This window comes from Malaclemys terrapin, chromosome 10, assembly GCF_027887155.1.
Source record: "Malaclemys terrapin pileata isolate rMalTer1 chromosome 10, rMalTer1.hap1, whole genome shotgun sequence".
NCBI classification, from domain to species: domain Eukaryota; kingdom Metazoa; phylum Chordata; order Testudines; family Emydidae; genus Malaclemys; species Malaclemys terrapin.
Genome location: NC_071514.1, coordinates 43,158,330 through 43,172,981, shown reverse-complemented (window position 1 = coordinate 43,172,981; position 14,652 = coordinate 43,158,330). Strand labels below are relative to the sequence as shown.

Here is a 14,652-nt window from a genome sequence, read left to right as displayed (position 1 = left end):
CCCAGAAACATAACTCATGATAAGGACTGGAAAAGACTTGATCAGTTTTGGCAATAGGCTTACTCCTTGGCTACCCATCACCTCCGCATAGCCAGCTATGTGACATTACTAACAAAATACAACTATACAAACTACACAAAAATGTCCAAATTGATTAATTTTATTGCCACGGACAAGGGAGAACAATTCTCAGCACTTGATTCTGAGGACAGGGCTGCAACATCTGTGTTAACGGTGATTGTAATGAGAAGAGTCTCATGGCTCTATCTTTCTGGCTTCCCCGAAGAGGTGCAATCCACGGTGGAAGACTTGCCAGCCCAAATTTATTCACCAAAAGACAGACGACTCGCTCCACTCACTCATGGACTCACGAGCAACTCTCCTATCCTTGGGAACCTATAACCCCAAACCCAAGAGGAAACAGAGGAATTACTTTACATCCCAACGATACCACCGGCCAATGTATTCACAACCACAGCGGTGATTTGTCTCACAAGGTCGCAGACACTGGCCATAAGGGGACAACAATCTACTTCTCAAGTTGCTGCATCCCAACCATTAACCTCCAATAATTCAACAAATTCGTCAGAAACACAACGATTCAAGATGGTCACGCTATACACTATAAGCGACTGCCTGCTAAGAACATCAACCCAGCACACAGCATTGCAAGCCACTGAACAGGTGGTCACGCTCTTCACAAATCTGGGTTTCCTAATAAATACCGACCAGCCCATTCTAACAGTGCAAGAGCTGGACTTCATTGGGGCCCACCTCAACCCTATCGAGGCCATAGCCTCAGTACCAAGACAACGTTCTGTCACTCTCACCAGCCTCATACCACTGTGCAAAATAGCCCACAGGTATCTGCCAGGACTTTCCCCCAACTCCTTGTCCACATGGCAGCCACAACATTTGCTGTCAGACACACCAGATTAAACATCCATTGCTTACAAGGAAGGCTACATATCAGCTTTGTTCCACACAGGCACAGCATAAACAAGCACCCCACAATATCGGGCAAAATAAAGGACCCCCTTCTCTGGTGGGCAAAACTGACCAACGTATGCACGGGTGCACCCTTCATTCAGACCACAAATGCCTCACTCCTGGGATGCGGCGCACACCTGCACCCAAATTCTATGTAGGGCCACTGGTCCCCTGCGGAATCCCTTTGACATATAAACCTATTGGAACTTCAAGCTGTCCATAAGGCTTGCTCCCAATTCCTGCCACTCATCAAGGACAAGGCTATTTGAAGCCTTAGCTTGTATCTATTATATATACAGACAAAGGGAAGCACACTCACAGTAGCTCTGTATGCAAGCCATAAAACCCTGACAATAGTGACTTAGACACAATATTCACCACAGCAGATACCCTCAGCAGACAAATTTCTCAGGACCGCAAAGGGAGCTTGACAACTCCTGCATGTATTTCAACACTGGGGATTCCCCACAGTAGACCTTTTTACAACTGCACAAAATACCAAAACCCTCGTTTTTGCTCTGGTGCAGGTCTCTGTGTGCAGTCATTAGGTGATGCATTCATCCACCAGTGGAATGCTCCCCTTCTCTATGCCTTCCCTTCTATTCCTCTCTTGAACCGAGTGATCCACAAGATCAGGCTGGATGGGCCACAGTAATTCTACTAGCATGGTCTCGCCAAACCATGGTATCCTTACCCGCTCAGCATGACCGTGCATCCATGAATCGCACTCCCACTTCTGTCTCACCCGCTGTCCCAGGACTCAGGCCGTGTCCTGCATCCACTGAAACTCCACCTCAGAGCATGGCTCCTCCATGGCTCACAGAACCTGTGCTGACCTGTTCAGAGGTGGTATAAAATATAGTTACGCAGTTGAACAGAAATGAACTGTTGCCCATACATCCTGAAGGAGAGATGAGTTAAGGCCTGGTGCCAACTAAAACGGATGACTTCCATCCCAGGGACATTACCCTCTATACTGCATTACCTATTAGAACTCAAATGGTCAGACCTATCCATGAACTCAATAAAAGTCCATCTACCTACCATCACAACATTCCACCCCAAGATGGATTGCCATCCCGTCTTTACCCATCTACTGACCCAGTGTTTCCTCAGAGTACTCAGTAATGCCTACCCTGAACTACCGTGAGCCTACTATACTATGGGACCTGAACCTGGTTCTTTGGATCATCACCTCTTCCCCATTTGAACCCATGACTACATAATCACTGCTACACCGTTCTATGAAAGTAGCATTTCTTGTGGCAATGACACCAGTCAGACGTGTGGCAGAACTGTGGGCTTTCATGGCGGAACCCCCATACATGGTCTTCTTTGAGGATAAAGCCTCCCTCAGACCACACAGAACACATTACACACTTCATAATCTTGATGTTCGGAGGGCATTGGCTTCTTACATAGACAGGACTAAAATAAATCACCCAGAGTGTTTCTATCCATCACTGAATGCTCCAAAAGGAGCACCATCTCTAAACAAAGACTTTCCAAGTAGATCCATAATTGCACAAAACTCTATCATCAGTGCGACTGCCAATCCCTCATGGGGCTTCACTCACATCCCACTAGAGCCTTATCAGCCTCCACTGCTTCCCTGCACAATGTACCTATCACGGGCATTTGTAGAGTTGCTACCTGGGCCTCAGCCCATACCTGTAGACAGCACTATGCCTTAAAGCAACAGGCAACGTCTGATACCTCCTTCAGATGCTCTATACTATTGGAGGTCACGACTTCAACTCTGAAGCCCCTCCTTTCATCGGAGGGCACTGCTCTGAAGTCACCTAAAGTGGAGCACCCACAGGGACAGTGCTCAAAGAAGAAGAGAAGGTTATTCACCTTTGACATTCTTCGAGATGTGTGTCCCTGTGGGTGCTCCGCTACCCTCCCTCCTCCCCTCTACTTCGGAGTTTCCTTATTAGTCTCTGCAGTAGAAAAGGAACTGAGTGGGGGTTGGTCACACAGCGTCGGTTAACTGCCTGCAGCGGCACGAGGCAGGGACCACGCATGTGCAACCCAACCAGGCACTTACGAGCGCAGGGGTGCACGAACACCTGAAGTGGAGTAGCCACAGGGACACACATCTCAAAGAACCTCAGTTACTGCACAAGGTGAGTAACCTTCTTTTCTGGGGTGGTTGATCTCTCTCTTTCATCTGGACCTGAAAAACCTTCCCAAAGAAAGTTTAGTTGGAACTGATCTTTTTCTGTGAAATTTCCTTTCCACTAATTGGCATTTTCCAATGGAAAAAACCATGGTGTTGCAAATCTTCCCACCAGCTCTCCCTTTAGCGCAGGTATCTGTGCTGCCCCTAGAATGAAATCCCTACGGCAGCTAGTTGAATGGCAAGTGTCTTGTGTAGGAAACTGTCAAAGATGTTTCCCGAGTTTTGGAAAAAATCAGTCTGGTCAAGACACATCTCACTGAAAACTATCAAGTTTTCGATACAGACACCTCCTGAGCCATGGTGAGGAAATGAGAGAATGAGTGATGGTGTTAGAGCACCCAGTAGCGTTCTAGGAAGACCAAAGGGCTTCCGATCTGTTTTACATTCTCTTGATGTTGATTAACTGCTGGAAGGACCTGGGGCTAGGAGAGCTGAGGGCTACAGCAGTACAAGCACAAGTTACTCAGATAAGGTGTGTGCACCACCTGGTGGTTGTGCAGGTGTTTGTTTTAATCAGAGAGAGACTGACATACACTAGCAATGCTGTCAGCATGCAAGTCACTGCAGACAAAGTGAGTCTCCAGCAGGGGTTAACTGGGGCTAGGACAACAGCTTTTAAGTGTTGGATTTGTTGACTGCTGGACTTCTCTTGCGATGGCCTGATTCTGAAGCTGGTGACCTCATTGGAGCTGCGCGCATGGTAGCCATGTGCCCCAGAGAAGCTCTCTCTCTGCTCCTCTGTGTTGTGCAGGGAGCGCTGAGATGTGCTGGTCTCTCCGAAATCCTTATTTTCTGCAGCTGCTGTCAAACAGCAGCTTCCGAAGTAAAGCTCTTGCAGGCTCTCACGAAGTGGAGACTTGTCTCTCTGTGTGCACCGCGGGGGACGGCTGCCCCATGGAAGAGAGCAGTCAGACAATCTGTGCAGACTGCTAAAGGGAACGGATCCCATCTGCTGAGCCCAGGCTGGCGCCATCCTAAGCCCTTCAGCTCCCCATCCTGCTGCGAAGTCTCTCTAGTGACTGGGAGAGTAAATGTCTGTCTATGGGCCATCTGAATGCTCTAGCCCCTGGAGCCCCCACCTTAATGGGATCCTGTTGTAATAATGGGATTACTCTTCTCTCCTGGGGGCTTTTTTAAAAAAGCTACAGAGGGTCCTGTGGCACCTTTGAGACTAACAGAAGTATTGGGAGCATAAGCTTTCGTGGGTAAGAACCTCACTTCTTCCAAGTATCCATGGAATACAAGCTGTCAGGAACAGTATCCCTGATGATGACACAGCACAACTTATTGCTGAGCTCTGTGACTTTATCCTCACACACAATTATTTCAAATTTGGTGACAATATATACCTCCAGACCAGTGGCACCGCTATGGGCACCCGCATGGCCCCACAATATGCCAACATTTTTATGGCTGACCTGGAACAACGCTTCCTCAGCTCTCGTCCACTCATGCCCCTTCTCTACCTACGCTATATTGATGACATCGTCATCATCTGGACCCATGGGAAGGAGACCCTGGAAGAATTCCACCATGATTTCAACAGCTTCCACCCCACCATCAACCTCAGCCTGGACCAATCTACACGGGAGGTCCACTTCCTAGACCACCGTACAAATAAGCAATGGCCACATTAACACCACCCTATACCGAAAACCCACCGACCACTATGCCTACCTTCATGCCTCCAGCTTCCCCCCCGTCACACCACACGATCCATCGTCTACAGCCAAGCACTGAGGTACAATCGCATCTGCTCCAACCCCTCAGACAGAGACCAACACCTACAAGATCTTCACCAAGCATTCTCAAAACTACGATACCCACACAAGGAAATAAAGAATGAAATCAACAGAGCCAGACGTGTACCCAGAAGCCTCCTGCTACAAGACAGGCCCAGAAGAGAAACAAACAGAACTCCACTGGCCATCACCTACAGTCCTCAGCTTAAACCTCTCCAACGCATCATCAGTGATCTACAACCCATCCTGGACAATGATCCCTCACTTTCACAGACCTTGGGAGGCAGGCCAGTCCTCGCCCACAGACAACCTGCCAACCTTAAGCATATTCTCACCAGCAACCACGCACCGCACCATAACAACTCTAACTCAGGAACCAATCCATGCAACAAACCTCGATGCCAACTCTGCCCACATATCTACACCAGCAACACCATCACTGGACCTAACCAGATCAGCTACAACATCACCGGCTCATTCACCTGCACGTCCACCAATGTTATATATGCCAACAATGCCCCTCTGCTATGTACATTGGCCAAACTGGACAGTCGCTATGCAAGAGGATAAATGGACACAAGTCAGATATCAGGAATGGCAATATACAAAAACCTGTAGGAGAACACTTCAACCTCCCTGGCCACACAATAGCAGATGTAAAGGTAGCCATCTTACAGCAAAAAAACTTCAGGACCAGAATCCAAAGAGAAACTGCTGAGCTCCAGTTCATTTGCAAATTTGACACCATCAGATCAGGATTAAACAAAGACTGTGCTATCCAACTACAGAAGCAGTTTCTCCTCCCTTGGTGTTCACACCTCAACTGCTAGCAGAGCACCTCACCCTCCCTGATTGAACTAACTTCGTTATCTCCACACTGATTTATACCTACCTCTGGAGATTTCCATTACTTGCATCTGAAGAAGTGAGGTTCTTACCCACGAAAGCTTATGCTCCCAATACTTCTGTTAGTCTCAAAGGTGCCACAGGACCCTCTGTTGCTTTTTACAGATTCAGACTAACACTGATACTTAAAAAAAGCTTTCTCCCACAGTGAGGGCTCTGTGCCCTGAAATGAGAGAACCCAGAACCTTGGCTACTGTGATTGGTGGGCCCAAGCTGGCTCAGCTGTGTCTGCTTCATCCACTCAGAGCAGGATCCACGTACATTTCCTTTCCGTGCCTGCCCGTGTAGACGTAGCAAAGGGGACGTGCGCTCTCGCAGCTCAGGCTGCCGGCTGTGACAGTGTCAGGGAAGCTCTGGCGCGCTTGTCAGCGGCTTGCAAGCTGTTCCAACGTTGGGGCAGGTTTTCTCACCTGAATCTCAGGGAGGCAGCTCATTGAGGTGATCTAGCCAATGTCTCCGTCCATGTGAGCAGACATTGCCCTAATCTGTTGCTATTTCTGCTCACCTCTCCTTATGTTACGTGGCCGGTCATGTGGTCTCATGCCATACTGCAGAGGCCCTTTCAGTGATCAATATTCCTTTTGCAGCTCTTGTATTGGTTTTACAACTGTGTTGATAATCGTCTTTTATTACGGCCAATTATTTTCTACTTTGCCAAGTAACTGGTTATTATCTGTTAGCCATTTGCCTAATGCACCATATAGGGCTCAGAGCTTCCAGGAGTCAGGCCTCCCATGAGGGACAGCTGTTCTGGCCTATAGATAATGTTCATGGTGAGTGTGAACAAGGCAAGATTATGTGTAATAGCATAGGAATTGCTGCCGGTTAAAAGGTCCTGTTGTAGCTGAAGCCCTTAACAGCCCAAGTGAAGCTACCTGGCTCCAACAAGGAGCTGTAAGAGCAATTGTATACTTAGTATTTGCAATGCACCTTCTTGTGTGCCATAGATGCTTTGCTCCCTAGGCTGGAATTTCCAGAGCACAAATCCCACCTTGTTTTCAAGCCTGGGATTTGAAGTAGAGCAGCACATCGAGTGGAGCTCCAGGGAGGCTGGGGGTTAAGGCGCCAGCTTGAAGAAGTTGGCAGCATCTTACCTGAGACCATCTCCGATGTTATGTTTTAGGGACAGGGTCTGTATTGTTAGCAGCTAGCTGTGGGTTCAGGCCGGGTAGTGCTGCTGAGCATGAGGAATCCATCCTGACAGCTTTCTCCCCGAGCCATTGTGGACGTGGTTTCTGGAAGTTGCTCAGTGCTCACATGTGAGTCCTTTGCACCAAGATGCAACTCGTGTAGATCCTTTGAGCTGGACTTTTGCCCCCTGGCCTAACGAGACAGCCACCTCTTACCATGGGGCAGGAAGGAAGGTCTAACAGGAGCCGTGCTGGACTCTGCAGGGAGCCCATCCAACCTCCAGGGCAAAGAGAAGCCCAGAGGCGGAGGATGATGAAGCAGTGGGGTAGGAAGAGGAGTCTCCAGAGAAGACCCCTCGTTTGAAGACAATGACTTGATTCATCCTCCTAGAACACAGACCAGTGCAAAGGTTGGTTGGTTTATTGGAAGCTGACCTGTGACCTGGTCAGTTCAGGAGGAGGGGAAGGAACAGACAAGCTCTCGCATGAGTCCCTCTCCCTGCAGATCAGGCTATAGCTCTAACTGCTTGGTGTAGTTGCTACTCCCCTTCCTCACTACCGTGTCAAGGGGAATGTAGCAGACCTCTTGTCTGAGGAGCTGCTGACAGGGCTGTGAGCATCCCTCTCACCTCTGGATCTATAATGCATAGGAGAGGCATTGGTAAAACCCTAGCCTGGGCTGATTTCACCCACGAGCCCTGGGCTCTCTGGTCTCGGCACACAAGGGGGAGTCAAGGGGGCTGGAAAACTAGGGCTTGTGTTGTTTCCAGTTGGCTGCTGGGGTAAGGCATGTGGGGAGCTGGACTGGCCTGGGGCACACACCAGGGCCTCTGCCTCTGCCCTCCAGGTGCCCAGAGCAGTCGGATTTATGCTCAGCGCAGCTTGCTGTGGCTCAGCATGCACATGCCCAGTGAGGCCTAGACACTGGCCCCTCCCCCACAAACACTCATGGGAGCTGATGAACAGGATGGGGAGAGAGCAGCAGAACAGCCTTGTGTCCAAACCCCACTGGGTGGTGCCTCGGAGTGGCAGTCAACTGCTCCACATCAGGGCTAGACAGAGCCCACTTTATTCCCAGCAAGGAGCGGCTGTGTGAACTCCCCATCTGCCAGCCAGCACACACCAGGCACTGTTTCCCCCACCCCACAACCCCCAGAGCAAGGGTCCAATCCTGCCAGTGCTCCACCTACCCACTGGGGCCCCTACATGGTTCAGCACAGAGATGTCTCCTCGTCTCTCCCAGCCACTGCATGGGGCTCATCAAACCCAAGGGGGGTGGAGATCAGACTTCCCCTCCCCTCCCCCCCCCCCCCCCCCCCCCCCCGGCTAGGCTGCCCTCCACACCTGAGAACTGCCAACTGGAAACAACGCCAGCCCTGCTCCCTGTTTTCCAGCCCCCTCGGCTCCCCCTTGTGTGCCAAGACCGGAGAGAACAGGGCTCGCGCAGCCATGTGGGTGAAATCAGCCCAGGTTAGGGTTCTACAAATCCCTCTCTCATGAACTACAGATCCAGAGGTGTGAGAGACGCTCAGAGACCTGCCAGCAGCTCTGAGATAGGGTTAAAATCATGAGTCAGACCCCCCATGAGCATTTTTTTAAGAGTATATTGTGGGGGGGGGGAGGAGGGTGTTTGCACCCCCCTGCCCATCTCCACTGTGTGAGGGACAATGTTGCCAACACTCCCACATTTACTAAGGAGATTCTGGCCCCTGCTGCAGGAGCCCTCACCCCACATCTGCCCGTCCACCTGCCCAGAAATTAATTCTGCCCCCCACCTGTGTTCATCCTGCAGCTCCCAGGGCTCCTCACCCCACCCTCCTAGGCTGTGCTGCAGGGCAGGGGAGGGGAGAGGAGCTGTCTTGAGTGGCTGGGTGCTTTAGTCCTCTCCCATCCCCGTGAGAACAGCAGTGTTGGCTCCTGGGGTGGGGGAGAGCCCTGCCTGCCTCCTGCAGCAGCTCTGACCAGTCTGGACGAGGTCAGTGGGGAAGGCAGCCGATCATAAGGGTTTTCCATCTGCCCAACCCCCATGAATCCAGACTGCTTCATGCCCAGACCCTCCTGCCGAGCCTCAGCCCCCTCCACCCAGACCCCCCCGCCCAATGAGCCCCACTCCCCCTGCACCACCCTGACGAGCCACCCGCACCCGAATCCCCACCCTACTGAGCCCCAACCTGCTGCACCTGGATCCCCACCCACTGAGCCCCCCTCCTCCAGGATCTGGACCCCCCCCCGTGAGCCCCACACACCCAGATCCCCCTTGCTGAGCCCCAGCCACCTTCACCTGGACCCCCCTGCAGAGTCCCATTACTGTTGCACCCAGAACCCCCCAACAAGCCCCTGTGTATCCAGATCCTCCACTGAGCTGCCCGTACCCCGATTGGCCCACACAGAACCCACACCTGAATCCCCCACACTTGGATCCTGCCTTGCTGAGCCTGCCTGCCCACACCTGGTGCACCTGGCACGGAGGGGCAGGGCTCTGGGGTGTTTCTGGGGAAAGCCTGATCCTTGCACTGTGTCAGGGTTAGGTGCAGTCTTACCACTGAGTCTGTGTCCCAGGCGAGAGCTGCACAGTGATCTCCCACCTCTGTGCAGCCTGTAGCCTGTGCTCTCCAATGCCACGCTGGAGCCTTCACATTTATTTTACAATTAAAATTTGCAGAATTTTAAAATACTGTGTGCAGAATTTTTAATTTGTTGGTGCAGAATGCCTTCAGGAGTAACAGACAAGAAAGGAAATGAAGAGCTGTGTGAATTTCAGGTCCTGTTGGGGAGAAAATCTCAGTTTGACCAATGGAGTCTCCCCATTCAGTGGGGATGTAGCTGTGACCCTCCAGCTTCTAAGAGAGGTTGATACAGGTGAGGGCGGAAGAGACGGAATCCCGGCCCATCTTTCAGGAAAGGGTTAGTCTGACCCCTCACTGTGCAGATGGCTAGGATGGGGCCTGTGGGGACTGATGACTGCAGCATCTGGAAGGTTTAAGAGACTTGAAGGTCTGATTCGGATCACTGGCGTAAGCTCTCTGACGTCAGCATAGTTTCTCTTGATTTCCAGCAATGTGAGATTTGAATGTCCTCTTAAATTTCCACTTCCAGAATTAAGGAAGCAAAAGCAGTATTTTTAACTTGGCTAGTGAGCATGAGAACCTGAAAGTGTTTTAGTCAGGTCCCCTCCATAGCCCCCAGATAGCAGAAATCTGCTTGGGGCCAAGGGAGACCCATCTCTCCAGATGCTGATAGGCTATTACAGCTGTGGGATTAATGCAAACAAACCAAGCAGAATGCGAACAGATCAGCAACGCAGCCACTTAGCCAAAGAAAAACACTTCGCATTAGTCTGATCACTGACCATCTGCAGTACTTTTGGTTCTTGCTCATCATTCAACACTGTGCACAGAACCTGACATCTCGGTACCTGAGTTCCTCAGAGATGCCTCCATAGGCACCAACATAAGGCTGTGCATCCACCAAGGAAGGATTCAAAGGAGCACACTCACTGAACGTAACTGGCAGGCAAGATGCACAGCCTAGGGTTCCCAGTTGTGAAAAGGGGCTGTGCGCTGGTTTGATTGCTTGCACTTTGGTAGTGCAAGGCTGGAGTGACATCCGAAAGAGGCAAAGCGTTTAAACCCCAGCAAGAAATCTGGCTCAGGCTCTAGCATTGTTTGACTGGGAACTGTTTTATAGTGAGCTCCAGAAATAAGTTGTGCAATATATAATTTATCTGTCAAAATATTTATAAAACAAGTGCCTCTGCCCGGGTCTGTTGGAGTGTAGCTAGGTTTGAAATTGCATAGGAGGAGGTGGTAGCAGTGCCACAAATTTTACATGCTGAAAGATTTTTAAATTCACTTTTTGTTTATGCTTTGTGGAGGTTGCAGGGGAGATTTTTAATGTGGAGGGTAATTAACTGTTGGGCAACTTTACCAGGAATGTGGCAGATTCTCTGGCAGTTGGGAATCTTTTAAAGCAAGATTGGATGCGTGGCTAAAAGATAAGCCCAGTAACTTGTGGCCGAACTACAGCGTGGCAGCCGTGGGGCTGAGCTGTGAGCACTTGACTGTTGTGTGTGACCTGGTTATTGCACTAGTAACTGTAGAGCTACGCTGGGATATTGGAATGGCCACGGTAGCCATGTCATCCCAGAATATGTGAGAGACAAGGGTGGGGGAGGCAATATCTTTTACTGGACCAGCTTCTGTTGGTAAAATAGACCGCCTTTGAGCTACACAGAGCTCTTCTTTGAACTGTTGTTTTAGAACCCTGTTTCTCTTATGCATTGCTGTGTCCCTGCTGTTAAGATTGAACAGTGCTCTAAGAGAACTGTCTGGTCCCTGCATTCACTGCTGTCACAGGGCGACGTGCAAGGGCCAAGCCCAGTCAGACCTGCTGAGCAGTCAAGGCTGGGACACGGTGCTGCAATCCAAGACCCAGTCTGAGAGTGGGAAACGAGTGGGATTCCACCCCAGGGGGGTGCAGGCATGAGGTTTGAGACTGCAGGGGTGCCCTCGGAGAGAGTCGAGGTGAGTCAGCAGTGCTGCTAGCCCTGTGGCCATACAGGAATCCTGGCTCAGGTTCTCTGGCCTATGTTGTGCAGCAGGTCAGATCCGCTGATCAGAATGATCCCTTCCTTCCATTAGATTAATGGAGATCTGTCTAAACCATGAGATTGCTCTGAAAATCATTTCCACCATGGACCTGCTCTCCAAGCCCTGCCTGCTCCGGGAAGGATGCCCTCCTGGCCCCCACCACGGTGCTCTTCTATCTGGCACGAGTCCAGCTCCAACACTTGATAAAGAATTTGTACTGTGCTCCTAGTGACTCTGAGGCTGCCAATCCAAGCAGTGAGAATGTGGCTTGTAGTGGCAGCCCAGACAGGCCCTTGAGGGGCCCTCGCAGCTGTGCAGAACAGGCTGGAGACTGCTGCCCAGCAGATACATGCCTCACAGAATGAGAATCCTGGGCTTAGATCCTCTCCTAGAAATTGCTTCCAGGGCTTGGATGGTCCATGCTGGAGGCCCAGGCTCTCTCTGATGCCTGCTGGCAGCGGGGGTGAAGGAATGTGGTACTAATGTTCAGTGTCTTCCACAGGAGGTGATTGTCCCAGAAGTGAAGTGGAGGAAGGTTTCCCCAGCATCTCTCTCCCTATCTCTCCCGGATGCAGACTACCAGTGCATCCACCGAGCGTCCATCAGCAGCCTCAGCACCAAGGAGAGCTCTTTTAATTCCGAGGAGCCCCTGGTATCAGGTGAGGGATGCCGGGAACAGAGGGTTAGAGCTAGTAGCCAGCTCTGGCAGAGTATTTACATTTGCGCCTGTGATTTGCCTTTGGGAACGTTTCTCTGGCCACTGTCCTCCTTTTGACGGTTTGTTTGGCTTATTGCACTAAAACATTTTACAGATGGGGAAATAGAGGCACGAAAGCGACGTGATTTGGTTAGGGACACAACGAATATGGGTCAGCACTGGGATTAGAACTCAGCATTCCTAGTTCTCACAGCTCACTAGGCCAAACCTCTGCCAAGTGCTGCATATCTGAGAATACGTTCCCCTGGCTCCTGTGTAGCCCTGGTGCCCATCTGTGGGTGGAGGATACTAAAACAGTGTCCAGGAGATGGGAGCACTGGCCTCCAAGGAAGGAGGAAATAGTATCTGCTGCCTCTTGTGTGAAGAAATTTCCCTTTGGGAATCCTGGCCATGTGATGGAAGAATATTCCCATTGGAGCTCTGGGGAGGGTGTGTGCAGGTCAGAGTGGTTTTGTGGGCTCTATGGAACATAACTCTCGTTCACTAACGGCGAAGGTGCGTGTGGGGCTGCTGTGCATTGCTCTGTAGCTGTATCCCCTGGGGATCGCACAGGGAGAGGACCCCATGACCTCTCCCTAGATCAGGAGGCCAAGCCAAGACCACAGCTGAAGTGGACTGTCCTTGGGAGAGGAGATTCCTGTTTGAATACAACTCTTGCCCATTACATGTCTGAGGCAGAAAGAGCACAAAAAGCTGCCAGTAGGTTTCTTTACAGATTCCTCAGATCCAGCTCTGATGAAAGAAGAGATGCTGAGGCTGGGGTGTAATTAGCACATCTAAGAGCTTAGGTCTGGTTGGATTGCCCTGTTGGAGATCTTGCTGTAGAAGCCATGTTCTTCTTGACTGTGAGAGGGTTTGGCCAACCTGTCCTGAAATGTGGGTCAGGAAATCTACAGAAGGTGCCCAGACAGCCTTGCTTTTGAGAGGGATGTTTCTCTCTTTGATGTGCATGGCTTCATGCCATTACCTGCCATGAGTCTTAGTAGGACTTGCCCTTTGGAAAGGTATCTTCGTGCCTGCACCGGACAGCAAAGGATTAAAGGCATTTACTTTGTAAGTATCTAAACTGCCTAGTGAGGTTGTGGAATCTCCATCTCTGGAGATATTTAAGAGTAGGTTAGATAAATGTCTATCGGGGATGGTCTAGACAGTATTTGGTCCTGCCATGAGGGCAGGGGACTGGACTCGATGACCTCTCGGGGTCCCTTCCAGTCCTAGAGTCTATGAATCTATGAGACGGTTCAATTGTCCTGGGCGTCCCTCAGGTGATGTGGTGAATATTGAGCAGGTTCTTAGTATAATGGAATTGAAGCAGAGAAACTCATTGAAAGGGTGGGGGATTACAAATGATTTCCCTAGGGACAGGAACAGGGTCGTAGCGAATGATCAGGAGGGCATGGTATATCAGGGCTTTTATCGCTGTTTGAGGCTGGTTCAGACAATTGAATTGGGTCCTTAAGCTAGTCTGTCAGTTTCATTTAGGTGTCTCTTTGCTTTTGTTTCAGAAAGTGCAATAAATACAGAAGAGGAGGAATTGGAGGAGGAACCAAACTATGTAGGAGAGCTGAGACCGTCTGATTATCAGCTCTTGAAAATCTTCATTGTACTGTAAGCATGCAGTCAGGCATACAGACAGCTACGTGGGAGCAGAGTGCATTGGCTGCAGATCCTTTTCCCTAGGGCTCATTGGTCCAGTCACACCCAAGTCAATAGCAACTGAAAGTCGTTACAATCTGACAGTCCTGTAGTGGCCTGTGTGACATGATGTGGGCTCAGTCCAGTTCCTAGACAGAGATCCACGCCACAGTTGGCACCAGCAGCGGAGAAGGCTTGGGATTGAACCACCTTCTCGGCAACAGACACACGTTGGCAGTGGAGCGGGAGAGAATACCAGAGAGAGAGCTTCCTACACTGTTAGAAAGGGATTGCAGGCAGTGATGGATTAGCCACTGGGCCAATAGGGCCTAGAGAAATGGGCACTCCGCTTCCCCCACCCGCCTGGTGCTCTTGCCGGGGAGCAAGGGAAGCCCCCGTGCCCCAACCCCGCTCCCTGGTGGGAGGACCAGGAGGGGTGGTGGAGGACTGCAGGCAGAAGGGATGGGGGAAGGCCCCCACTTGCTCTGGCCCAGGGCCCCACAAAACCCTAATCTGCCTCTGATTACAGGCATTCTGTTCCACACTGCACACAACCATATCCCTGTTCTTTGCTGCTCTCTAGCATCCCCTATTGAAAAGCTCTGTAGCCCAACTCTCCTCAAGTCGAGTTCAGATGCAGATCCTTGCAGGAATTCTCAAAGCTGTCGCCTTTGCCACCACAGTGTGTTGCGCTGGAGGGTCAGGCTTGCATCAGTGTGGGATGGGAGTGGCAGCGTTAACCAGCTCCGCTGATTGC

The 14,652-nt window shown here is 50.8% G+C and overlaps 1 protein-coding gene across 5 annotated transcripts in view; it reads left to right on the top strand.

Moving 5' to 3' along the window:
- The window catches only part of GRAMD2A (GRAM domain containing 2A), an 89,548-nt gene that overhangs the window by 60,736 nt on the left and 14,160 nt on the right, over nt 1-14,652 (top strand). For all 5 annotated transcript variants that reach the window (XR_008446408.1, XR_008446405.1, XR_008446406.1 and 2 more), the window contains exons 9-10: nt 12,045-12,201; nt 13,766-13,868. Coding sequence is in view for 1 of the 5 variants with exons in the window: in XM_054041209.1 (XP_053897184.1) it covers nt 12,045-12,201; nt 13,766-13,868 (260 nt within the window). In the remaining 4 variants the exon portion in view is untranslated. The remainder of the gene's footprint in view (nt 1-12,044; nt 12,202-13,765; nt 13,869-14,652) is intronic.